The following is a 27,482-nucleotide window of genomic DNA, read 5'->3' on the forward strand; positions in this document are numbered from 1 at the left end:
ACAGAAAACAGGGGGAAAAGAGACCACATCCGTTTTAGAAAAGCCATTTGCTCAAATCCCACCTGCGGGAGCTGAAACATGGAGAAGTATCAGGAAATCCTTTAAGTCGCCACCACCCTCTGACTCTCTGAGGGTGACTACTGGGTACAGATCTCATCATGCACTTTCCTCACACTGAAACACCACTTAACAGTTTGGAAACCATTAGGTGAAAGTGAAAAGGAAGGATGTGAGTCTTACCTCTCAGAGCAAGCCCTGAGTTTAACATTTCATTCATTTATTCCCAGTCAGTCAGTGTCTGTAAAGACAACACAGAGCGGAGAGACAGCAATGAGTAAGAGCTTCTTAAAATACAAAACAAAACAAAAAAAAAAAACTCTCAAAGTCAAGCTCTGCTATTCATGACACATACAGCCATTCATCCTGCACTCTAATGAAAACCTCTCAGCATCTAATAAAGATCTTTATTTTAGGTTTTAAATAGATTTACAAACCATAAGAAAAAAAAGAAAGAAAATACAAACGAGAAAAAAACAAAACAAAAACAAGTGATCGTCAAAATATCCACATGTGCATATCAAGGTAGAGATTGTAAACAGTCTTTTGAAGCCAAAAGGTGAGATTGAGGGGGGAGAAAAGAAACTGTCTGAGGAGCTGTTAGTTTCCCCGGGGTCAGGTTCACTCGGATGGGAAACGGTTTTGCTTGTTGGTTGGTTGTTTTCTTCCTGAGGTGCTTGTTGGTTTCTGTGATGAACAGCTCGGGATTTCCTCAGTGATGCTGCCATCAATCAGAGCTCAGAGAACGGGCAAGGGGTGGGGGGGAGCGATAAAAATAACAGTAGTTTAACAAATGAAATCCCATTCACCTAAACATCCGTACTGAGTGAGAGGGTCAGTCATACAGAATTTGATGCGAATCTGCCAGTTGTTGACAATGAGCAGCTGAAAGTCATCGATGAACATTCAGGACGAGGCAAAAGGTTGGAAATGATTACGGTATGGTGTGCTGGGTCGATTGGTTAATGTATGTTTGAATGAAGAAAATAACCAGTTGTCACATTTATTTGTTCGTCCATGAAAAAAACTCTCTCATTTTAAAACATCAGGTCGATAATCATAGCACTTCATACATGAGTGAAAACAAAAAAACAAAAAGCAAACAAGAAAAAAGACATTGTAGTTCACACTTCAATTTGGAGAAAAGATTATATCAAAACAACAAAGGAAGCCAAAAAGTGAGAACCCTCAGCCCATTCACAATGCAACAGTTGTAGATCATTTAAGTACAAGCTCTCATCCCTGGACACAATCTCCACCTTTATAATACCAGATCTAAAACGACAAACACATCATTAACGGCATGCTAGCGAAGAACTGCATTCTCCTGTTCATGCTCAAAGTCAAAGAGCCACCCTATCCCCATGCTGTCCCGTCTCTCCGCTTCTCAACCCTTCCCCATCGAGTCAAACAGGCGCTTCTCGTGATCGGTGAACACTCATACGCTGCAGAAAAGAGGTTGCATCGGTGTTGAGAATTTTGTTAAAAATACTGTTTTAATGCCTTTCATGTGTGCAATGGAGCCCTCTGAGGGGGTTCAGGGTCTTAGCAAAGAGGTGTCCCCCAGGCCAGCTTTAGGCTTTCTGAATCACACAAACAGCACTGCCTGAGCTCTTCTGATGCAACAGGGGAGGCGTTCATAGATTCAGGTCATTTAAGATGGCTGCAGCCCAGTCAAGCGTTTCAGGGGGGAGAAAATGTCTATAACACTGAGCCACCATTAGAGGGCGTCTTCTCAGTAGGCTAGAGAACAATCTGGCTCTTCTTTCCCTTACTCTGGCTTAGAATAATGAACGGCCACCCCAGTTCAAACATACAGACTGATACAGCACGTCCAAATGTGATCTCTAACCAAAGACACACAGACAGTCTGCAGCCTTCATAGACGGCCGGGTGTCCGGTTGTAAAACTCATGCTGGAGTTCAGCGCTGGCAGGCTTGGCAAGGCAGCTCATTGGTAATCAAGCCGCTGGTGAAGACCTGAGGGTCACGATTACTTGCCACATTCAAGCGCTGCATATTAAAAAAAAAAAAAAAAAAAAAAAAAAAAAAAAAAAAAAAAAAAATGAAAGCACCGACTGCATAGGTGTCAAATACAGTACGTTGGATTTCATGTGCACTCAGGCCACCGTTTGCATGTGCTCGAGTCATCAAGGCTTGCGTGACGGTCTGGGACAGGATGTCTGTGAGGTTGTAATCTACGCTCTACTCTTTAGTTCAAGCTGTTACATCTTACACTACCTCAATCAAAACCTTGCAAATCTTGACAGGAGCCGCCATTAGTATAATGAGCCCTGCTCCATCACAGTATTACCCGCCTGAGGCCTCGTAAGCCTCAATATCTCCCTCTGCCAGTTTGTGTGACTGGCAGGAATTTGGTGTAGAGGTTGTGAATGCGTCACAGAGGTGATTCGGGTCTGTGAAAGGGAATGAGGGAAGGCACACGGGAGTGATCCGCTTTTTGAATTTGAGCACTTCCCTGTCCAGAGCAGCACCCCCAGCCCTGGGGCTCAAAGGTCAGAGGTGGAGGGTGGCAGGGCCTCAAACAGCCTGCTAACCAGAGGTCACACATAGCTCAGCTGTGGAAGCGCCCTAGTGACGGAGCCTTCCTGCACGTACACATCTTCCCATATCCATCTAATTATTCTGAATGAGCTTCCTTTTCTATTGCTCTCTGCTTGTTTTACCCTGATCTGAAAACCCATGACTATTTATTCCTCCCTGTTGATGTTATCATGAAAAGGCTCGGATCATTCCTCGGCCAAATTGCCCAAAAGAAACTTGCCGATGAGATAGCCTTTGTTCCGCTGCAGTTCTGTGAAACAAAGAAGGTCTTACAGCAAAAAAATGCTTTTGGTAAATCTGAACCAGTTCGCAAATATTAGTGCAGACAAGCAGAAGTAGACCAGGAAGTGAAAGGAAAGTTAAAAAAAAAAAAAAAAAACAATCAACTTTGCTCTCTAAACACAACAAACCGTTACTGCAAGTTAACCCTGTGTGCAGGGCATGGATCATGTGTGTAACCTCAAGTCAGATGACAAAGACAAAAAGTAAAAAGAATAATGTGGGGAAACGTGTAAGAAACAAACAGAAACAACAACTCTGTAGCTTTCTTTTCTTAAATGCATCTGTGTTTTAGTGTGCAGGCTGTGGCTGCACAAGTGATGGAGTGGGGGGTGGGACCTGTGCTAAGTGAAGATGACGGGGGCTGATTTAGGACGAGGTGGACACGGTGATAACAGGAGATAAAGTCCAGTCTGTGATGAAGGAGGAAGGGAGGGGACAGCTGGGGTGGGGGTACAAGGGAGGTGGGGGGGGGGGTGAAATCATTGGGGAGGTGAGGTCAGGAGTCCTCGGTGCCCGAGTCGTCCTCGTCATAGCAACAGTCCTCATCGTTGTCCTCGCCATCCTCTTCCAGGTCCTCATCATCATAGTAATCATCATAGAAGAGGTTGGAGCCATCGTCTGTGGGCGGGGCACGGGTGCGAACGCAGTACTCGGCCAGTGTGGTGGGGACCTTGACACCGTCCCGCTCTGCGTCCGCTTTGGTGGCCAGCACCTGTTTCCTGCAAGACAGGGAGACAGAGAGAGATAGAGAGAGAGAGAGAAGAGAGAGGGAGAGAAACAGTTAAAATGTGTGTCAGTGTCAGAACCGATGAAGTCATGCAGACCTTCGGCGCTGGTACGCTGTGTACCTGCCCGATGGACTTGTGGCACATGCTCTAATTTGAAGTGTAAAGTGTGTTGTTCCCTCTGGGTACCTGATGATCTCGGTGTATTCTCTGTCCTTGCCCTTGCTGTCCCTCCACTTGCGGTACATGACGGAGGCGTCCACGTTGGCAGGGGAAAAGGTGTTGGGCTCGTTCAGTAGGGAGATCACACTCAGCAGGATGGTCCTGGGAGAGGCAGAAGGAGGGAGACAAGGAGGAGATAGAGGAGGTAAGGGGTGGGAGTGTGAAAGGGACAGTGAAACAAGGGGGTAAAGAGGGAGCAAGGAGGAGGGAGAAAAGGTAGTAGAAGGTAGGAAAAAAGGTAAAAGAGGAAAGAGACATAGTGTAACAGGGAGTGTAGAGGTAAGACGAGACAGAAGACATTGAGTGCAGGAGAAAGAGGAAAACAGAGAGAGAGCCAAAGAGAGAGCAGATGAGAGAGAGAGAGAGAGAGAGAGAGAGAGAGAGAGAAAGAGAGAGAGAGACAGACAGAGAGAGAGAGAGAGGGAGAGAGAGAGAGAGAGAGAGAGAGAGAGAGAGAGAGAGACAGAGAGAGAGAGACAGAGAGAGAGGGTTAGGTGAGGACAACCAGCCTGCTAAACACCAGTAAGTTCATTAGTCTCTGCCATTCCCCATTGATCTTCACTCTTAGCTCCAAAAGCTGCTTGTTAGAGACATTAACAACAGGCAACAATTATACATTATTGTTTTAACACTTGGGCTTAAGTGAATTAACCATTTGGATCACAGCATTTAGTCCAGCAGGTCTACAGCCATGAATATTTGACAATGCTCTGCCTAGCACAAATGCCTATTTGTGTACTAACTCCTGGCTGATACTTCCACTTCAGATCATCCATTGGCCAAAGGTCAAGTCACAAAAGGCTTTTCCAACAATGTTAAGTGATCCCACACAGTATGCAAGCCTGGTTAACTGACTGTAGCATAGCGCCATGACAAAATGTTATTTTAGAAGTGAACAAGGCAGAGACCATGGTGGGTGGCCATGACCAAGTGACTGATTCACCATGTAGAGGGAGTGAGAAGCCTGGGAGGTACAGTACATCTGGTCCCTAAAACTGTGTGCTTCACACCCCTGATCTCCCATCAGCTCTTAGGTTGTCTTCTCACTATTGTTTCCTTTCTTTGGGACTCTTTCTTGTGAGACTACTTATATTTCTTTTTCTTGTTGTTGTTGTCAATTCCCTACAGAGGGCCCATTATAGCGGATGTAAGTATAACCAGCTATGTGAGAGTATCTACATAAAGCATAAAACAAAAAGAAAAGCTGTGGAGAAAGAGAATAGGAAAGCTACAGGGGCTGCATAAATTAGTGTGTGTTCAAGTAAACATCTGAAATAAAAAATATGAATTATGCAGCATGTTTGGATGCTTGCTGCATTCACTGCAGCACTTGGCTAGCAATTCAAAGAGATGAGAGGAAAGTGTTGGCATTAACTGGTGAAATCATTGGAGGGACCTCAGTCATTGCCCAAACAATGCCCTAGGTTCAGAGCATCTCTATGTTACTGATGGGCCACTGATTTAAGATGTTTTCAGGAGAGTAGATACTTAGAGAACACAGCACATTCATAGAAAACGTTCAAACAGTTGAGCCACATCTGATTTCTGCTAAAGTTGCTACCAGACAAATACTAGTAAATTTGGCTATGACAAACTTTAGATTCAACCAGCCTCTTTACCACATGCACATGTAGCTTAACACATAAACCACTGATAATAATGTCAACTAGCAGAGTGCAATCAGTGGAGCACAGATCTCCGCCAGGCATATCTCTCCTTTTCCTGACTACAGGCTTCCTTATGTGCTGAGCAAAACTCAGCAGACAAGTATATTGTCAAACATTCTTCAAATTATAAATTCAGTTACTGTATGAGTCAAATATAATACAGTACGGTATAGAAAATATACCGTAAAACTCAAAAAGATTCAAGTTTCTTGCTCTAACTGTATTTGTTTCACTTTAATACACACATGATACCCTTGGTTGGAAACCTGTGGCTTATGAGACATTTCTGGCCCTTTGCCAGAAGTCATATGGCTTTCAATACCGTTTTTCAAAAAGAACATGAATTGACAATAGCGAAATTCAAAATTACTTAAGTCTCTCTCTCTCTTACACACACACACACACAGCTTGGTCCTTCCAAAATTTACTCGTAGAGCCTACTTTTTGGAACTAAAAGGTTCCAGCAGTTGTCTGCATTTCCCCCACAGTCAAAAGACCCATGAAGATTAGGCAAATTAGTCCACTGAAGTATGAAACAGTGACAGCTGTTTTACATGTCATTTTTTTACAGTGGTGAAGCAGGCTATTAAACCTAATTTAACCCCTGCTTGTTGACAGATTACATCAGCCTCTGATTCTTTTTACAGTGTTTTTCTCCCATGTGTCTGTGCTGTGTTCTGTTGACTTTTTCCATCAGCAGTGTGTTTTATAAACTCGCCCAAAAAACGCAACGCATATCACCCATGTTTTTCACCCATGATCAGCATGAACACAGTGACAAAGGCATTAAAAATACTAGACTGACAGACCTAGTAGTTTGCAAAGAGGGGGTTATGGTTGACATTCACTAGACGGAGAATAAAAACAGAGAGGAAGTAGCGAGAACAAAAACCACATCACGTGAGGCTCTTCATCAAACATTTAGAACTGCACTACAAAATTTTAGGCCCAGTAGTATGCCAGATTTGCTGTGGACAGACCCACACACAACAGAACGCATGATCCCCCTCCAGGCTACCACCTGACAGAGAACGCAGAATGGAGTGGAGAACAGTATGTTGGATTTGATCTATGTGCTGTGTACCTGACGTTCTGTGTGGGGTTCCATCTCTCTGAGGGCAGCTCTCCGCTCTGCGGGTCGTCCACCGGCGGGTGCAGGATCGAGATGCACACATCCCCGTTCTATTGGACAACATACGCCAGCATGTAGAGAAAACACTCTAATAATCTGGAGAATAGCTGTATTACCACTAAGACATGTCTGATGTTTTATAAAGTCAAAAGCAAAGCCACTGTAATACATTTGTGTAAAGTATTAGCTTAGGTGGTAGATGCCTTTTGGCACAATCCATGTCTCAATTGTTTTAAAACAGGTAGGAAAAACCTCTCTTTAAATTTTGGTTTTGTTTTACTCTAAACCTACTTTAAATTTCCTGAACGAGTGCATGAATACAGATGCGACAAAACTTTAAACTCAAATTTAAACTATGATCCAGTGTTAACTTTAAACTTACACTTGAGGAATTTTAACTTTTAATCCTTTGAAACCTGAGTAAATACTCTTGGTTTCTTTCAAAAACATGGGAAAAAAGGCAATTAGAAAGTTAGCAAGAAAGTAGGGAAAAGTTACAAGAAAATGATCAGAAAATGACGATTAATTAACAAAAAAATTTGCAAAAAAATCTCTCAGAAAATGTGCAATAAAATTACCAGGAAATTACCAAACACATTACCAGAAAATAATCAAGAACCTATTTAAGAAAACACACAAAAATTATTTTATTATTATTATTATTGTTGTTGTTGTAATTAGGATTATTATTATCAAATGATATATTTACTTGTCAGATCAGTGATGCTGGATGAATGTCAGATTAAAAATTCATTCACTCAAGCCACTAAACTTTTATTTACTAAACCAGGATTAGTATTTACTTGTGCAAGAGAGCTGTGCTTGATTTTAAATCCGGATGTACTCAGTTTAACTTTAACTGGAACTAATCTTAGATTAAATTAATCCATGTTGGTGCAACCCCTGCCTTAGTGTACATTAAAATCTAGTTCATAAGACCCAAGTATCACTTGTTATGGTCCGTCCTACATGATACCAGTCCACTGGCATGCGAGATTTGAGGAGCTCAGTTGTGGTCAGTCATTTAAACTGGTCACAAAGTTACCTCATATATGTTGGGGTGCCACATTTTGGTGAGGAAGCGGAAGGCAGGTGGAGAATAAGGGTAATCGATGGGGAACTTGATCCGAGCCTGAGAGAGAAAGAACACACTTATTAGCAATGCGAGAGGCAGAGTTGAGGCAGTTGAATATATACTGCTGTAAATCTATACTCTTTCCTCTCTTATGCACTACTGTCACTGATAGCAATATTCTGTCTTACGTCCACTTACAAGTCTTAGTGGCTTAAAAGAACATGGAAATTCAAAGGTGGGTCAATGTAATCTGAAGATATTTTAGCCCTTGTTAGGCTGCATCATATATTTCTAGAAGACTGGAGAGGGAAAAAAAAGTTTTTCCTTACTAATGTTCTTAATTCAGTCTTACAGCGTGTGTTGGATCCACACCTACCAGCCTCTGCTGAAACTACCCTGCAGACACACTCTCCCAGGAGTAATTGAATCCAGAACTTATGTTAGTACAGTGCAGCAGTAGCACCACCAACACACACACAGACACACACACATACAACTGCATCACAGAGAGGAGGCTCCATTCTGAATGCCCTCCTTATCAAAGACCTGTGCTTGCAGCTCTGCGGTAGACAAGCAGCTGCTGCATGAGGACCTACACAATCACGCTGATCAGCTTCAATAGTGATTGAAAGAAGCCTATTAATAGTAGCGTGCAGTCATGGCAAACCCTACCAAGTGGCTGAGCACAGAGGAGCTAATGACAGTGTAATGTAATATGGTTGGTAGGCAGGGAGGCAGGGAGGGGTGCTTGCAGCGCTTCAGCTGCCTGGTGCACGGAGCTCAGAGAAGCACCAGTGGGTGAGGGGGTTGGTGGTTGAGATTGTTGGGGTTGTCCTCCCCAGCTGTCACTGCAACTTAAGACAATCCACTACACAGATCGTCCTAACACTATTATATATCCTTATGCTCACACACGCACACGCACACGCACACACACACACACACACACACACACACACACACACACACACACACACACACACACACACACACACACACAACGGCTGTATAAATCAGACTCTGAGGCGTATAGAGGACCCCTCCTCCCATCCCATAGGGCATGCCTGCACACAGGCTGCATTTACAACTCACACACACACTCATACGTCACTCACAGCATGACGCCGTCCTGCCACTGACACCCCTTCGTACACATCCACACTCTAACCCACATTTGCTGATTCGGCACGGTCAGCTGGTCCTCCCCGCACTGAACCAGCTGCCAGGAGGGAGGGGGACTAGGTGCGTGGGAGCAGGGAGTTGGGTGGGGAGAGGGGGATTTTCACAGAGAATGAAGGGGGTTGTGCTCAATATGAAGCAGTTATCCTTCTTTGACTGCACTCTAGCTGTTGGCCAAGGCTGTATGTGCTATAACCGAATCAATGCCTTGTCCCAAAGCTAAAAATGCAAGCAGTCTGATCAATTATTTATCTATAAGAAATCTATATTGACTACAGTAATATTGCACTGTGCCTTTCAGAGCTGCATGTGACGTCTTGTTGCCATTGTACCATGTGTGTCAGTATGTGCTGTTACTATTCAAGTCGTTGTTTTGTCCTTTCACCACTGGCACCAGGACAAATTCCTGAGCTCTGGTTGTTCCCGGTGACTTGCATGATTTTGATTCTCAGCAAACGGAGCCCTAACCTGTTACTCATATAAACCAGGCCGGGGTGGAATCACTGACACAGTCCTGATAGAATGCTGTTTGTCGGAAAAAAAACAAAACAAAACCTGTAGTGACCATGCCAGAAAGCTGGCGGTCCTTCAGAGTCAAAGGATTCAAGCCAACTTTTTACAAATTACAGACTGGCAACGGTGCAACACACAGCAGCCAGCCAGGCAGCAACAACTAGGGCTGGACTCTGCTTTCCAAAACCATATAAGCATCAAGATTACATCTGTCCATTTGCTGACAACTGAACAAAGATCACATAATGTCCTAACAACTATCAAACATTTGTCATCTGTTTTAATTTACTATGTTGTGCAAACTTATGTGTCCCACAAAAAGACTAGCTGCCAGTTATGAGGTCAGCTACGGCAGATTCTGTATTAATCTGCTGTTGATGGGCATTTTGCACCCGTGAAGTGAGCACCTTGTTCAATTCTAAAGGAGATGGATATGACACTAGAGAAAACCTGAAGGCACTGGGTAGAGTGCAAACCACTGACCAACTTGTACAGGTGTAGCCCTTGTAACATTTTGCTTGCTTATCAACTGTCTCCCATGCTTATCAACTGTCTCCCATGCTTATCAACTGTCTCCCATGTTTGATTTTATAAATAGTAAAGAAGTCCTGAATGTCAAACTTTACCAAACAGAAAATGAGCGAGGCACAATGGTTATTCTCTCATTGTGTGAAAATCCCTGGTTTCTGCCAAAATCTAATTAATTGACCCAAAATCTAATTAATTGACCCTTTTCCTTGCAATTTCAGCCAAATCTGCAGAAATATCTTGCTAACAAATATACAAGGGTGAAGGCCTGAGGTCCTTCCATGTCCGCTGGCAGAGATCAACCCACAGCAACAAGGTAGTCAGGCAGCAAGCATTTGAGCTCTTCAGTGTAACACGGCTACAGTTCAAAAGGAATTAGCTCAGCTGCTGCTTCCATCACACAGGAACACTGCCAGGAAACATTTGAACATAATTTTGATCACTTTGTTGCCACTAACTGTGAGAAGTGCCCATCTACACTGTCCAAAAACTTTCCTCATACACCCCCCGCTGAGACACTTGCACACAAGTGCAAACAAGGAGACAAGCAAAGCCCAGAGGAACCACCCAAACAGGAAGGTGGGGATATTCGAGTGCTGAAAGGTGAGCCGTGAGTGTGTTTCTTCAGGCAAGCAGCTTATTAAGGCATGGATCCCTATAAGCAGGTAATGGAATTACATTTCACCATGCAGCTTACTGAAAAGCATGAAACACTTCAGCTGTAGGCCAGTGACACAATTCTTCAAAAACACCCAAGAAATGCATATAGTTTCAGTATGTGGCTGCATAATATTGTAAATAAAAATACTGTTTTTGGGCAGATATTGCTATATAGATTTGCTATACCCTATATCATGCTACAGCATGATTGTGGTGAAAATGATAGCCTAATCCTGAATGTTTTCCTAAATGTTGTGTTCATAATTCTGATTGACTATTTGAGCTGAAAACTGAGGAACAAAATTATTTTCCCATTTTAATTCAATGTTTTATGCGATTTTCTCCACTTCAGCAAGCAACTTAGAAAAATGAAAGTCAGAAAAAAATCGTTTTTCGTTATTATTAGTTGGGTGTCTGTTGCACATGAATATAACTTTTTAGTATAATCTTTTTTGTAACAGAAAAAAAAATACAAAACATAATATATAGAGGAAAATGAGATGCCTAAGTGTTCTGTTAAGGTTATTTGAAATGCAAGATGATTTATGTTTTTATGTTTTCATTTTAGGCATTTACTTTATGCTTTTATCCACAGTGCCTTAACAACAAGTGCACCAAAAGCAGTTAGGGGTCTTGCTTTAGAATAGGTGTGAAACTGGCTTGTTATGGATGTGGGAAACGTCTGCATAATATGCATGTTTGGGATAATAATTTTTTTTATTTTTTATTATTGCTTGAAGCTACTAAGAAAGCATAAGTACGCCCCTAAGAGGTTTTAAACAAATGCATTAGGTTGATGGCTACTTCTGACTATTACAACCTGTTCATCCTTACTGCAAATGTGCTCCTGCAAAATGAGGTCTAGCATATTAAATTGTGGAAGAAGTCTATATGGCAACTGTGGAACTGAAGCGTACTTCTGTGAATACATGGACTTTCATTTCAAATGCGATACCTACCATCTGAAATAATGACACCATCCCTAAGAAAACAGAAGCTGACATGAAATAAACCATGTTAGCAAGACTCTTACAAAATATCATTTGTCTGAGGGTAGAATTGTTTGTTTTTTCAGCAACAATAAATATTGTTGAAAAAAATAAATAAAATAAATTTAAAAATGAAATATTTTATTTTTATATATGATTTTAAATATTTTATTTTCTATGTCCATGTGTTTGTGTGTGTGTGTGTGTGTATCTATCTATATCTATATCTAGATATATACTACATACATATACATACATGCATACATAGATACATATATATGTAAGAGGAGCAATGAGTAATTATGGAGTACTACCACTTTAAAGACACCGTATTTTCCAGACAATAGTTTCTTGCAGCTTTTGTTCATTATGCAATTTTTATGTAAATGAATTGCTGGGGACTATTACTGTCTGCTAGCTCTATTCACGCTGTAACTTAGACTGTTAGTTCAAACTACAAATATCAAGCAGCAGCAGGTGTACAGTCAGATATAATATGTAGTCATATAGTGGTGAAAATGATAATTATGGAATTGTACAATAAAGTTAGCAAATGTATAGGGGGAAATAAGTTACCTAGAATGCCTGGAAATTATTGCATAAAATTTCCATATTTTCCCTGCACCTTCCACACCTGTGTCGCTGCTGTGAAATGGAGAGCATGGAGGAGAGTGAAGGCGAGAAGAAGGTTTGCTTGTGGTTTTAGCAGCACCAACCATAGATAAAAATCACTGATTTAACAGCACTGGAATTAGGTGCAAGCCAGTTGTCAGCGTGGTCTGCCCATTCCATCACTGGCCTTATCGGAGCCCATAAGCCACCAATAATGTGGTGTAAAACTTCACGGGGGAGAAGATGAGAGCATAACCTGGCATGCCACTCACACACACGGCTCATATGGTTCGCTGGCAGACTAGGAGCAAAGCAGGAGATGGAGAAACTTCCTGTGGCAGCAGAGAGGACTGAAACCCTTGACCTGCCCACCCAGCTGACAACAAACCCCAGATCGATGGAGGGAGGGAGGGAGGGAGGGAAAAAAGGGGGGAGGTATGAGAGGATACACGAGGCAGTGAAGTGTGACCGGTCTGGGCCGAACACAGACAGGCTGGTGGGTTAGCTCATTCGCTCTGCACCAGCAAGCAGCTTGTCTACTGCCTCATCAACAGCATCCCAATAGAAGAGGAGAAACACGAGGAGGAGATGATACAGCAGGGTCTTATAAGGCCAGCAGTAGCCTCTAGAGTTAGTTTTAAATATCTGTGTTTCTGTCCTGAATATCACATTCACTTTATTAGCCCAATATATTCCACACGTGCACACACAAACACTGCTGCCTTCCTCTGCAGGCTTCGAAAATGGGTGAGCCTTGTGGAAAAAAACATATTAGAAGCTGCTTTTATGTCAAGCAGTAACAGGTACTGAGAAGAAGTGCTGCTTCAGATACACCGACCCCATATGTGAGTGTGAGTGTGTGTGTATGGTGTGTGTGTGGGTGTGTGTGGGCGTGTGTGTGGTAAAACAAGATCTACCCCCATCAGAAAGTGCTAGCCTCAGCACGCTTGCTGCAACATGCTGCCACTGGCTGGCTTGTCGTGGCTCATAATTGGATTGAGCGCAGAATTAACAGCATCCACGATCAAAACGCGATTCTCTCAACAGCTCATCTGAAAGCTTGAGGTTAGGCGTGGCCATTTTTCCATGCAAAGTAGCCCACGTAAAGCTAGTAACCCAGAATAACATCAATTTCCTCTTTCTATGAACACCTTTCTTGCATTGTGACCTAAAAACCTGCCATGTCGAGGCAGATAGAGGAAATAAAGAGAAAGAGTGAGAAACAGAGCACCCACCCTGCAGAGAATGACAGCAAGGTGAAGTAAACCAGGTCACAGTGGTGCAAACCCTAACTGAACAAATCATCCTGCTCTCCCAGCGCACCTCCTTCCCCTTTTCTACAGACCTTCTCGTCCCCACTTGCCTCCGCCCCTCCCTGCACCATGTGAATGACAATGAAAAAGGTCCTTGTGAACAGGGATGTGCGCAGCATAGCATAACACACACATGCAAGTGGGTCCCTGAGATGATCCTTTGCATACCCACTGGGCCCCTGCCTCATTAACTGAGCTCTCAGAGCACAGGGAGGAGGAGGATGAAGAAAAAGGATAAAAAGCTGAAATGGTGTGGTAAATTGATACCAAAATGATCACAACATAAAGAGGAAATTTCTCATCAACATGCCAACTTAAAAATTTAAGACCTATTACTGCAGCTGAGCTGTTATTGTATCGGTGAGTTTCACTGTAGATGTGCAGCTCTGTTGTGGTGGTGATTACCAAACTGGTGGCCCAAACATACAGAAGAGCACAGATGCACATGACCAGGGCTGAGGGGGACAGGTATAAAGCCACTCATGTCTCCACGTCTACAAGGGCCCCACACTCACCTCTGTTCACAGCAGGCTCTCCTTTTACAAAAGTCCCAAGGGGCAACGTTGGCAAGCAATGGCTGTGCTCTTCTCTTGATCTCTCACTCTTTCTGTGCTATCCCCACTCTCTTTTCCTCTACCCGGCTCTCGTTTCTCAGTGACACAGCCAGAGGGGGAAACATGAGTCCAGCTGCCCTGCCAGGCCTGGCCCGCCCAGCCTTGTGCAGCAGGGCTGGGGCCTCTTGCCTTGCCCCACCTCTCCTCCCTGCCACTGGGGCTAGCATGTAGCCTGTGCATACTTTGCTTCTTGTGTACAAGCACACCGGAAGGCGGGTGCAAACACAGAGTCAGCTGCTCAGCACAACTGGATGTCTGTCATCTAGCTGTCAGAGAACCTATAACAGACACATGTAAAAGTCAGACAGGCTTGGGTTGAAAACTGAAGGGGATCTCTCCTCTTTTTCATGTCTGCTATAGACAGGTGGCCTCCCACCATTTAGGATGCCAGTCACCAAAGGTGAAGCTGACAGACATGAAAACTACTCAGCTGATATGAAAGGAGTTGTGTATCCCCTTGTGTGTTTTGAAGGGGAGAAACCCTCATTTAACTCATAACTACATGGACTAAGTGGTAGTTACTGTTAGTCATACTAACTTCTAGTTCTGCAAAATTGTTTGAAGCATGCATGCTTAACCGAGAGTATATTTAAATTCCAATGCAAAAAAAATGAGCATTTGGCTACATAGTTGTCTGCATGACACAATGCGATGTGGCCCAGCTGGTGACATGGCCCTGCCACAAACACAGCAATCACTCCAATTCCACAGGCTGTATCACAGCAGTGCAGTCCAGCCCTGCCTTACCACACACACAGCATAGTTTCTGTCTTACGTCAACAAACGATATCTCCCGGCGCGAGACAACACGATGACTTCATAGTTGTGAATGTGCAATGCAGAGTCTCTCTTTCAGCTGTCCTGGGGTATGATATTATCAAATAGGAACAGGAAGAAGACATTTCTGCCAACCTCCCCCAAGAGACTTTGAGACTAAAGAAAACAAGTCTTCCGTTTTGTTGCAGCCTCAGAATAGGCTGAGCCAACAGTTCTCAAGTGGGGTTTTGGGGTCTCGAGTCCCTGAAGCTCCCCAAGCAGGAACATCAGCACAGTTCAACAGTCACTTCATTAACCAGTTTACATGACAGGTATCCTCATATGAATCTGTCTATTGGGGGACAATATACAGCTTCTAAGTAGGCCTGAATGATATGGTAAAAGAAAAAAATAATACTGCAATTAATTTTCAAATACTGCAACTGAAATGTGATTCCTGATTTTAGTAAGAATTATCATTTTTGCTTTGTAATTTTCATTTTCATGGAAAAAAGATTTTAAAAATGAAAAAGATGATGGTCATTTTTGCAAGGGTCTGTACTAAAAAAAGTTTTCTCACATCTGGAAAATACAATTTGTAGGCTAGGGCAACTGCAGCTCTTGTGATTTGGATATTGCACATGGCCATATTGCAATTTTGATGATGTTTTGATAAACTGTTCACTCCGACTTCTAAGTAAACTTTAAAAAACATTGAGACCTCAACATCTAGACCAGCAACAACACCATAAACAAGGGACAGTGTTTAACATCCTTTTCCCAGATGAAGTGTCAGATTCAAGAGTGAAGAGGGTGCGTGGTTGGCGAGTAAGCTCTGATGGCTTCAGAGTGCTGCTAATAGGATTGTTGATGTGCTAATGAAAGGAAGGCCCTGAAGAGTGAAAGAAAGAATAGCACAAACAACATCAACAGAAGTTGTGATGAAAGGAACTGGGTTTTTCCAAACTGATACTTATGGATTTGGCAAGACTTCCTTGAGGTCAAGAACACAGCAGAGATAAATAAAGACAGAGAGAGAGAGATGAGGAAGACAAAAAGAGAATTGAGAGAAAACGCATCAAACAGTCACAGACCAGACAAGCGATTTGCTGAAAAAACACAGAGCTGGAGAGTGATATGGACACAGACACTGTTTTTGTGTTTTGGCCCCGCACTCTTTCACTTCAGATGATTTAATGGTACACCAAGTTTAACTTAAGGGTACACCATCAATTTTACAGCCCTTTCACTCATTTCAAACACAGAGGTACATAAGGCCATGTCCACACTAAACTGGGTTAATCCAAAAAAGACCATTTTGCCCTTCCATCCACACTATACCAAGTCTTGTTTTCACACCTTCTCCTCTGCTAGTTCAGCTGATCCCTTACTTTAAAAAATCTAAAAACTTGGTTGGCAAATATTTCAGTCTCACATTTTAATACTTCTGCCAATTAAAATGCAAGTGACCATTACTTAAAAGAATGCTTTTTCATTTTGTTAATTACAGATGAAAAAAAAAAAAAAAATCTGACAAAAACTCCTCTCATGGAAATGGATGTTCCCTTGCTTGGTATACCCTGAAGAGGAAAATTAAGGGTGGTTTCTTATTCAGAGCATTAATTTCTCCTAAGTTTACACAGTGAATCACATGATATTGCAGGTTGGAGATTAATAAGACAGACTTTTTAAGGTCTGACTCATGTTGAACGGTCAATGAAAGCAGCAACCGCTTGGATTGGTGGAAGTAAACAAAGCTAGATGTAGCCTGTCATAGCAAATGCTAAATAAAATGTGTCAGAGCATGGCTTCTGGATGGACCGTCTCCTGATGCCTTTGACTGTGCTGTGTTTCCCATTTCCAAAAAGTACATTTATCATGGACTGTTGACAGTGAGTAATAGACTATAGAACTGAATATGATCGATGATTTCTCTAACTAAGCTTACTTTGAGCAGTGAGGTTGTGCTTACTTTATACCACCGGCTGATTATAAATGAATAAATACAGGCCTTTATACACATTCACAAGTGAATTTCGCTCTTCGGAAACACCAGCTGCTGTGTTGTTTTCAGAAAGCTTTGTGCCCCCGTCCACACTGACACATTTACACACCTTGGAGACTGTTTCTGAAAAGCTCTGCTGTCATGGGTGGGAAACACTGGCTGTGTGGACAGAAGGCCAAACTGGAGGAAAAAAAAGGATGCATTTTCAAATTTACCCAGCTTAGTGTGCACAAGGACTAAGCACTTTAACTGTGATGTCCCCATTCTAGGTTTTCAAAATTAAAATAGGCAGATTTGAAATCATAATAGTCTTAATTCAGTAGCCATCTTAAACTGCAGTAATCACTTAAACTTCAATAATCACTCTGTCATTTGGATATCCAGTGTAAATGAATACAGCACTGATACACAAATGTCTCACTACTCAAATACTCCTGAGGCTCTGTACTCTGGGGGAAGGCAACTCAGCTGCTCTGCTGCCTCTGTGTCCCAGGACCATCGCTGGCCAGGGGACTGACTGGCACACTGCCAGTAAGCATCAGGCCCTGTGAACCTTGTGGGCTAGTACACAGGACAAAATAGAAGTTGTCCGCATTAGTTCAAACACAGCATGAGGTGCCTCAGTGACAATAAATGAATACCAACAGGGCCTATTGTGAGACCACTAGGTCTATGATTATTTGAAAATGGCAGGTATTTTGTTACATTCTATACTTGACACCCAAGAATAACTGCTGTGCTTTGAATAACATTTCAACATATCAGTCCACAGTGTGCCTGCAGCCTAATGTGTCCTTTATGACATGACTGATTTTCGACCAACACCCATTTGAACAGCACATGACTCAGCCAGGTTGCATGTGACGTCACTACCAACCCCGTTTCTGATGAACCGGCAGTTGTGGCATGTCCCAGAGAGTTTGTTTGGCTAACCTGAACAGGATGGGATGTTTCAGTCATAATATGGCAAACTGGTTGGATGGAGAGCTACCAGCGAACAATGAGTCACAACCAACCGGTGGATTTCACAGCCAAGCTGTGCATTCCTGACCCAACAATGGAATCTCGTACACAGCACCCACTCCAATACACTGAGCACCGACTATGCTTGCCTGGCTGTGGCCCTAGCCTTGTGCTCAGGAGCTTGGAAAAGACTAGAAGCCAACAGAACAAGCTTCTCAAGAACTGGAATCTCAAAGCACCGAGCAGCTGAAGCTCTGGCTTAGGAACAGCGTGGTTATACAAAGCTTTCAGCCTTCATTCACAACATTACAGTTAACCTGTTATGTGCAGAGCGCTCCAACACACAACTAAGTGACAGGAGCCAACTAAAAAAAGCATAGTAAGGAGTATTAAACTGTTGTCAATGTGAGCATGTCATTATTTTTGTTTGCTACCCTTCAGACACAATAAAACCTTCTTTAAAGCCCTGACCTAAATACTGCTTGTCATTCCCCTGTAAGAGAGGAATATTACTAACCCACATCTGTAAGGAAAAAGCTCATTATCTTCAACAGTCTGACATACAATGAAATAGCTTTCTAGGGCAAGTCTGAGGCAGAACGGCAGAGGGCTATTGGACTTCCAACTTTGCCTGTCAAAGTCAAAAACACAACTTTTTGATCGGATAAATAAACACATTAGTGTATGGCCTGAAACTCTAGAGTACAACAACCCCTTCAGTGTGTCAACATCTGAACTCAAGTTTTCATACACTGGTTTGGCAATTGAGTCAACCCAAAAAGTATGCTACAGCAACAACAGCAAAACTGTAATACTTCTTTAAATTACATTTGTTGCCTTCAGCTGACAAGGAGGCTCTTAAGGAGTCCAACAGCAGCGGGAGCCCCAATTCCTAGATCAACACCATTACAAGTAACCAGTAGTAAAGAGGTCAAAGGTGAGAGCCACAGCACCCTAACCCTAAAATAACTGTAAGAATAACATTGCCAGGGCCCAAGAATGAACATAATAGTACAACAAAAAACTACAAATAATAGAAGTGAAGAAAAGAGAAAAGTTTTTTTTTTTTTTTTTTTTTTTTTTTAACTAAATGGATCAGTGTGTTGGTGCTGGCCTTAAGAGCTGGCTGTCCTAACTGTAGATAAACACAGGAATTTAAAAATCAGGAACTGCTCTGTGAAACTCACTATCAAGAGAGGAAACAATTTAAAAAAAAAAATGAAGCTGAATAAATATACTTCAACAGCAAGATCAACCCGGTTAATCTGGTGGCTTTGGCTAAATTTGGATAGATAAACATGCAAAACTATGCAGCCCAAGCCTTGATTTGCCATAATGAGCACAAAGGAAATGACTGGGTTAACGTTAGATGAGCTTGCTTGACTAATCAAGAGTAATGCTTGAGGCGGCTATGGAAACAACCTTTTGTTACACGGTGGGACAAAGTAACTCTTGTCAAAAATGTAACCATGTGCTGACTGTCACCCGTTGAGCCAGTTTTCGCCTTTCAGAGGATTTCACCTGAAGCTGGCGTTTTCATTCGCAAAGAAATAATAATAATTAAAAAAAACCTACCACCTGACAACACCAAGTACACATATATAGATTATATAAAATTCCTATAGTAATGAGTAGACTCAAAGTTGAACAAAGACGGGGAAATGAGAAGCTGTTTAATGACAGGAAACAATAAACAAATGAGCCTTATAGCCTGCGGTTGCTGTAGACGGTTAGCTTGACGTGTTAACCGTCGTCAGTTCGTTTACAATAAAAATTCAAAGGCAACTAAATCAAGCCCTGTTGGCTAGCTGAAGAACAATAGAGTGACTGCTAGCTAACATTTGCTACTCACCTTAAAATAACCACCCTCGTAGTGTGTATTTGGGGGTCCGAATATTGCTACTTCCCAGTTGTACATGTCCGACTCGTCCACCAAAGTTATTTTGAACCCTTCGACCGGCTCATCTTGGAGACTTTTCATCTCCAGCATTAGTGCTTTTTGGGAACTGGCTACATGATGTCCATGTTGAGCCATATTCCACAACGATTCCGTATAAATAAATCAGCAACCCCCCAGCTGTACGAAGGACAAAGCTAGCTCGGCGCCACAAACAACAACAAAACGGAGAAGCCCCTTCGGAGTGTGACGAGCTAGTTTCCTCCTAAAAAAAAAAAAACTGCAGAGATCGCGACTCGACTTTACTGGGTCAGAGTTGGTGCGCTTTCCTCTGTTGTGAACAATCCCGGGGAGCCCCACTTACAAACGACCATCTAAACGCACTCGTGTCAAGCCGCCCGTACTGACAACCGACTTCCGGCCGCAGCTTTCAGAATAAATCCCTCATTGACAAGTTCCATTTTTTATTTCACAGCACAGCACACTCAAAACCCCTTAATTCTTATTTTATCATTCCTTATGCATGGTTGTACCTTCATTGTGTTTACTCTGTATTGTTAAGCACCTTACAGGCTATTGCAATTTTGCACAAATGACACTACAAGAATAAACCTCGATCGGATTTGATTTGAATATAGATAGAATTGACCAATTATCGACGTGTCTTCATCAGCACATAACCCTTTTGCGCTAAATTAGAATACACATCTTATACAACAGTTGATTACACAATATTTTAGCGTTTTAGTCACACGTTTTAATAATAATTCCAAAGTGTTTGATAGGTTTTTGGAAATCTACACACCCTGATAGCTGAGGGTTTACTTTCCAAGGGGCAAATTACAAGGTTTTATTTTCAATTCAACATCCTCCTACTTCCGTTATCTTCTTTGAGTTGACGCATGGAAAGGTGACTTACCATGATAGCTAGGTCGAGTCAACCAGGGTTACTCACATGACCCATATTGTATTTTTTGTTACTTCGGTGGCATCTTGCGTGAAGCTATCTCTCTGGATAGCTGAATGAATACAGATAAATACTGTGGAAAGGAAACCACGAGTGCCTGCACGTTAATGTTTGTATGTTGCAACATAGTGCCCCGATGAGGGCTTTATTTTGAAGGTGTTGACAGGAAGTGTATTTTTTATTACGCCTTGCTTGTGAGCGGCGCTGAACGTGGGCTGTCCTGCTGGGGCGAGCCAGTGTCGGATGTGTTGCGACTCAACCCCTGGCAGGTCAGGAAAGGAGGTCAGCCGGGTGACTTTTGCTTTGGAGCATACAAGATCAATGTTAAACGTACTCAAACAAAACATGACACTGTCAGTGTTTTTTTTTTGTTTTTTTTTTAACCAAATTAACTCCCCCCTTCATCCTCGTTCGGCTCACATGTGCAGGGAGGGAGTTGGTAAACTGAACTTGGAGATTACAAGGTCTGCTGAGTCTGGTAGCAGGCAAAGGTTTCTGGGAATTGAAGTATCATATCAAAAAGCCCAGCCCTTACCTTAAATGGCACATGTATGGTCTACAGACCTATACCATTAACATTATTGTAGGAAGAAAAACAAATAATATAAAATACCCTCCTACCCAAACACGCACACGCACACACACACCATACTGTCTCCCTTCCACTCCCATACACAGAACAGATATGTAACAGTAAAACTTCTCATCATATGTGGGAGTTTATTGGTTCACTGTAACACAAAAAAGACTACAGCAGCTTCTTACAGCCTTTATTTTAATTTGGGTAGACTTCTCTTTCTTTAAAGGGAATGTAGATAACAAACAACTGAAGTTGTCTTACTCATGTAGTCCCCTTTAAAACATTATATTACATCATACAGCTGGAGAATCGACAGGACCTTCAAAAACAGAACCATATGAGAGTATATTTCGATGTCACAAGCCAAACTTGGTAAGATAAAATCACTACAATTGAACTGATAGAGAATTAAGACAGAGTGGGTTGCCTCTCATTAACACTGTGTCTACTCAACTCGTTCGGAGCCCCATATCCTCTAAAGTGTCCTGACACCAAATAGAACCCCCTTCCTTCCCCAATGTTAAATAATTTAAAACATTCAACAATAGCTTTTTTTTTTTATATAATTGTCTGAACTTGGAAAAAAAAATAAAAATACAATACCATCAAAATAGAATGGTGAAATCAACTTCATTTAAAAAAAAAAAAAGGGAAAAATATAAAAGGACAAAAAGGAATGAGATTTCGTTTGCATGTGAGCATGTCCATGGAAAAAAAGGAAATTAAAAAAGTATACATTCCTAATCATGCAAGATACAAATTTTAATTAAATATTATGCACAGGAAAAAATGTTAATTACTACAATGTATGATTAGAGGAGCCATTTTTTTTTTTCAGTTTCACTGGTATCAGTCAAAGCATTTTCAGGAACAGGGAATATTTATATATGTATATTCCTATTTTCTTTTGACATTCCTGAATGACAGCTGATCAACTCTGTATTCAAACTCTACTACTGGACAGAAGATGCTCATGGAATGGCTGACCTGACCTTGAGGTCACAGACATCATTATCATTATCTATAGTTGCTGACAGATGTGAAGGGAGCCTAACTGGGATATACAAACAAAAAGACGCTACAGAGTTAGTTCTTATGTTGCTACTACCAAGTTGAGTCGTGCTGGACCAGGCAGTGATTTGAGACATTACTGACAGAAACCGAAGCAGCAAGTACCTCTGAGCAAGTTGTAACATGTCATCATATGTCAATGCACAAAAGAAGTGGCAAAGGCAATTTTGGGGTGAGGGGTATATGACATAACACTGGGATTACATCTCGGTAAGCGGTGGCTCGGTATCAGCGGCGTGCAGAGCTACTGTAATGCAAATGTTTAAGTGGCACAGGTGCAGAAGTCTTCAGAGACCCAACACGAGACAGACACACCTCCGTTCTGGTGCCGACGGACCAGTTGTTTTCTCACAGTGGAGGCCACGTTGTCTAACACTGATTAAAAAAGAAACCTTGAACTACTGAGCGCACTTATGAGTCTTCCATTCCCAAGAGCTGCTTAAAACTAACCTTCTGATTACAAACAGAACACGATACACAGCTTGATATGCAGACTGGCTGGTTAAAAGCAGGAGGAGCGTGATCGTTTGACGGTTTCTATCCTTAGGTGAGGTCAATGCATGCTCGTCTTCATTCGCCACAAGCTAATCAAAAGAAAAGAGGCAGAAGAGTAAAGTAACTTGACAACGTCACTCTATTCTGTTTCTCACTCGGCCATGTGGCAATTTGACAGATGGCTATGGGCAGAGAGCAATGTGTTAGGAATGCAGTGAGACTATCATGCTTCAGCAACAAATCATCAGCAACAACATCTGCTATGCAACTAAACAAGCCCATCCATGAGTGTGACTGGAGGCTAAAAGGTGCATAAACAGACGTCACTGGCCTGACAGTGAGCTGCAATTTGGTGAAACATGTACCTCATAACACAATCTACGTAACAGAAGCTTGCAGAGTGACTTCTACACTCCCAGGCTGACTGGTGCAAGAGTTTCAATGAGCCATTCTTTGTCTTCCTGTTCCAATTCTTTCTGGATAGGGCAATGTGCTGGCTCAGGTGTTTGAATTCTTGGAAGGATTGAAATGTTGCAAGTAGCTGGGGTCAAACTGCAGCTTAGTACAGCTGGAACAGGGGAGCAGAGACACCGGGGGAGGGAGGTGGGGCTCTACAAGACTCATGGAGCACTGGAGCAGGTCAGAGGCACAGAGCAAAGCCACTGATCTACTGTACAAATCACCCGTAGTACCACAAGCAGACTCCCGCGCAAGGGTTCTGTTAAACAAACATGAGCAGATCTGCTCCAGGCCTCATTAGGGTCTGATCCTGTCACATTCAGCAGGGCGATGGCACTGGTACTAGTTTAAACTCGTGCCTTATGTGAAGCTTTGGTTTCAACACTGAACTAATCACAGAGCAATCGCCCGCTGTCCGTTCTTCTCCAGGCTCCAGGTCAGTGGTAGGTGAGCGGCTTAGAGTCCCTATTATTTCCAGCTAGGGCCAGTCTGAGGAAGACTCAGTCACCCGATTTCCAGGACTATACAGGAGAGCAGCACACACACACACACAGACACACACACACTGACGTTTAATTAATGCAAAGGAGGGCAAGAGAAAGGCGCAGACGGGCTTCAGACAAAAATCGACAAAACAAGCAACAAAAAAACAAAACGAAAAAAAAAAAATCAAACAAAAATAACTTCAAAACAGTAAAAACACAATTGTCCAGTTGTCAGATTACATTACATGACCATCACAGACTGTAATGCCGATAAGAGTGGAGGAGAGGTACACAGGAGAGAGCAGAGGACACCAGCATTGAGAAACGAAAGCTCAGTGTAGAGCTGGAGTTGGGGGTGCAGGAGCGAAGTCAGGGGCTAAAAACCAGGAAGGATAAGCAAAAAAACCAAAGTGCACAAAGAAGAGTGAGCGTGTATACAGTGAGTCTGTAAAACAACATCGAGTGTCAGGGGGCGAGCGCGGAGCTCAGAGTGCCGAGGAGGAGGAGGAGCAGAGAGCATGGGGACGGTGGAGCAGGTACGACGAAGGAGTTTTTGTGAATCTGAGGACTAATAAATAGGGCTGTGCTGGGAGTGCCAGCCGCAGTGTTTTCTTAACTTTCTTATGATTATGTGTGTTTTAGTGAGAGCTTGGGGAAAGGTGGTGTGGAGGGGTAGGGAGGCTGTGGTGGGGGTCGAGGGCTGGTGGGCTGGGGTGGGGGGCCCCCTAGGGCTGTCAAACACAATCAGCACTGAGAGAAGGTCTGCTTGATCTCATCCAGCACATTCCCAAGCAGTGACGGCTCGTCACATTTAGCGTCAATGGACACGGTCTGATCAGCCTGAGCACAAAGAGAAAGAGAGAGAGAGAGAGAAAGAGAGAGTCAAAGCTACAGTTAGAAATTATTTTTTAGGGTTACTTATCATTGTGCACGAACATCCCAATTGACTGATGAACAGCAGAGAGGTAGTTCACTCACAGTTTTGACCAGCAGACAGACGTGGTGACCCTGGATAGACCTGCTGTACATGGAGGCACAGGAGTCGATCCTCTCCACAACTAACAGAACAAGACAACAGAACATGAAGGTCAGCTTCACTGATCATCTGCTATATTTAAACACATTAAAACTAATCATGTTTACCCTGGATAAATGTATATTTGCGTGTACAATGTGCACATAGACCTAAGTCTCCCTTATATACACAAACATGCAGTGCTTGTAGGGCTGGGCAATATGGATAAAATCAGATCACAACCCTTTTAACAGAATATCTCAATATTAATATTGCAACAATACTGTACGATGACTATTGCACACTAACACATTAGAGGTTTCTGATGAACAATCAGCATGATGACCAGGCAGGCAGAGGTAAATTATAGAACAGCTAGAACAGCCTGAGAAGTTTGCAAATTGCATCCCTTTACTGTAATGCAGCCTTTAAAACGAGGACAAGACAACACTTCTGCCATATCATCTAATCAGATGTAATGATGTCAATATTGATATATTGGCCAGCCCTAAATATTAATAACAAGTTCTTGGTGTTTGTGTTGAGGCTACTTGGGAGTAACACGTGGGTGAGATTTGCTGCATCACCACACTCAGATGGTGTCAGCTGTCTCACAGAAACTGAACTGATTTTCAGATACTTTCCTGAGATATCTTGTGTGGTTGTCTTAAACTCTGCACTGTCCTCTGCAGAAAAGGCCACGATGTACTGCTGAAGTGTATTAGGACAGAATGATGCTACTTTTGGCCAGCATAAGGTAAGAGGCCTGGTGTGTGTGTGTGTGTGTACCAGAGAAGTGGTGGTGGAAGCAGATCCTGGCCAGTAGGTGGTGGAAGGGCATGTTCACTCCCTCCAGTCTGACAGAGCTGCCCTTCAGGTCCCCCGACTCCAGCAGCTTTGCAAACGCATCACTGGCCAGAAAACAAACGAAATGCATTCTGCATGAATTGCATTCATCATTCAGCATCACAGTGCAGCCCACACAACCTTAGACTACTAATCCTATACATTTTAAAAGTAGCTTTAAGAAATCAAATCCTATTTTTTCATCTCATATAAGTGTGGTAAAAACAAGCTATCACAACAAGGTCCAACAATGTAAAAAAATGTGTATCAAAAGGAATTTTGTCTCGTTTTAAAGCAGATGAAATGTGCCTTTGGGGTGAGATTACTGGAAGTGCATTTGAACGAGTAACTTGTTTTGAGAAAGATGGAATTTTAAGACCCACTGTCAGACTAAGTGACTTATTAAACTGGACATTTTTTTGGCCTTTGAAGTGTTTGTCAGGGGGGTAAGGTGAGTCCACCGACCTGTAACAAGGAGTTGTGATCAGGTAGGAGGTGCAGGTAAAGTGCAGTTTGAAGTCCAGTTTCTCATGAGTAGAGGAGTCCTCATTCTGTTGGAGCACAACACAAAAATAAGCGATAATAACAAATAATGCAGTAACACGACACTTTATTGATTCTCTCGTTGAAGCTGATAGGGATTCCATGTGTCTCTCATGGGCATGTAAGCATAGTGGATGTTCAAGAACTCTACTCATTGGGCTTGAACCTGAATTGTCCATATGGAGAACAGTATACCTACTCCCCAACTGTGGGGAGATGAGAAGATGACATTAGCAAATCTAATTTGTGTTATTAAAGTTTTACAGCATTCATATAAATAGATTTCAGTGTATTCATATAAATGCTTCCTCTCTGCAAAATGTTAGTGACACTAGCTGAAAAATTATCCTGTGTGTGTGTGTGTGTGTTTCCGACTAACCTTGACAATGAAAGTGAGGGTTCCCTTCAGTTTCTGAGGCATCACGATGCTCTGCACAGTGAAGACAAAGCGCGCCTCGTTTGATACCCCTGGAGCACAAGAAGAAAGCTCAGGCTCAGTTTTCAGACACGGTGTAACACAAGGTAGAGAGACCTTAAATCTCAGTACAGTTACTCCAAAGAGATTTCACATCTCTGCTTCCAGTTTCAATATTAGGGGCATTGTGCAAGGTTCAGTTTTAAGACATGAAGTGAAGGGCTTCACACTTGTAACAGAAAAAAAAATTAAGAGTGACAAGTTAAATCTTAACAAATTGATAACATGTTTAGAGGTTAGACCCTGTGTTTTACAGTATTTTTGAATTATGAGCTTCAGAAAATTGTTTTTCGACAGCTTATATGGTGTTTTGGAAATTAAGTGTTAGATAGTGTAGAATGCACAGTCTGAGGTAACAACTGACCAGGGGGAAGCTGGAAGGGTACAGTGAGGCCGTCATGTGGGCCCGCCCCCTCTGGCCTCTGCAGCTTGGAGTTGAGGGAGTCCAGGACATTGAACTCCATGGATTTGAGGAAGCTGTTGCACTTGTTCTCAAATATAACAGAGACCACCACCTGACTGCCATCTTGCAGGTTCCCCTGGATGTCACACACCTGGATGGAGGGAAAGACAGATCATCACTTTTTCATCTTTAAGAACATTTACTTGCACAATGAATGATTTTTTCCTTTTCTGTGTGAAGCCGGCGTCGTGCTGAAATTGTCAAAACTCTCCTCTCTCCTTGTAACTCCTTCCAAGAGTAGACATGTCTCCTTTTTCCAGCAAAGGCATGCAAAATCACAGCAACTCCACTTCATCTACCCGGCACCAAACCACACATTACTGTACTCCA

General features: G+C 42.6%; 2 protein-coding genes across 9 annotated transcripts in view; both read right to left on the minus strand.

Moving 5' to 3' along the window:
• Positions 1 to 450: 450 nt before the first annotated feature.
• On the minus strand, positions 451 to 20,141 carry cdc34a (cell division cycle 34 homolog (S. cerevisiae) a). The gene is made up of 5 exons (XM_030049751.1): positions 19,709 to 20,141; positions 7,695 to 7,781; positions 6,602 to 6,699; positions 3,818 to 3,952; positions 451 to 3,622 (listed from the first exon to the last, which is right to left on the minus strand). Exons 1-5 carry the CDS (start codon positions 19,889 to 19,891, stop codon positions 3,400 to 3,402), a joined length of 726 nt encoding a protein of 241 aa, XP_029905611.1. The 5' UTR covers positions 19,892 to 20,141; the 3' UTR covers positions 451 to 3,399.
• A 1,279-nt stretch (positions 20,142 to 21,420) lies between these two features.
• ap3d1 (adaptor related protein complex 3 subunit delta 1) overlaps positions 21,421 to 27,482 on the minus strand; it is a 29,758-nt gene continuing 23,696 nt past the window's right edge. For all 8 annotated transcript variants that reach the window (XM_030049748.1, XM_030049747.1, XM_030049743.1 and 5 more), the window contains 6 exons: positions 27,054 to 27,243; positions 26,594 to 26,682; positions 26,137 to 26,222; positions 25,615 to 25,736; positions 24,789 to 24,868; positions 21,421 to 24,650 (listed from right to left, as the gene is read on the minus strand). In XM_030049748.1, coding sequence (XP_029905608.1) covers positions 24,555 to 24,650; positions 24,789 to 24,868; positions 25,615 to 25,736; positions 26,137 to 26,222; positions 26,594 to 26,682; positions 27,054 to 27,243 — 663 coding nt within the window. In that variant the 3' untranslated portion in view covers positions 21,421 to 24,554. The remainder of the gene's footprint in view (positions 24,651 to 24,788; positions 24,869 to 25,614; positions 25,737 to 26,136; positions 26,223 to 26,593; positions 26,683 to 27,053; positions 27,244 to 27,482) is intronic.

The sequence above is a fragment of the Myripristis murdjan genome, chromosome 4, assembly GCF_902150065.1.
Source record: "Myripristis murdjan chromosome 4, fMyrMur1.1, whole genome shotgun sequence".
Classification (NCBI taxonomy): Eukaryota; Metazoa; Chordata; class Actinopteri; order Holocentriformes; family Holocentridae; genus Myripristis; species Myripristis murdjan.

Coding starts and splice junctions, on each gene's coding strand:
- cdc34a (XM_030049751.1), bottom strand. CDS start 19,891: ATGGCTCAACATGGACATCATGTAGCCAGTTCCCAAAAAGCACTAATG. Junction 7,782..19,708: donor ACGAGGGTGGTTATTTTAAG/GTGAGTAGCAAA, acceptor TTTCTCTCTCAG/GCTCGGATCAAGTTCCCCAT. Junction 6,700..7,694: donor GGCACCCCAACATATATGAG/GTAACTTTGTGA, acceptor GTTGTCCAATAG/AACGGGGATGTGTGCATCTC.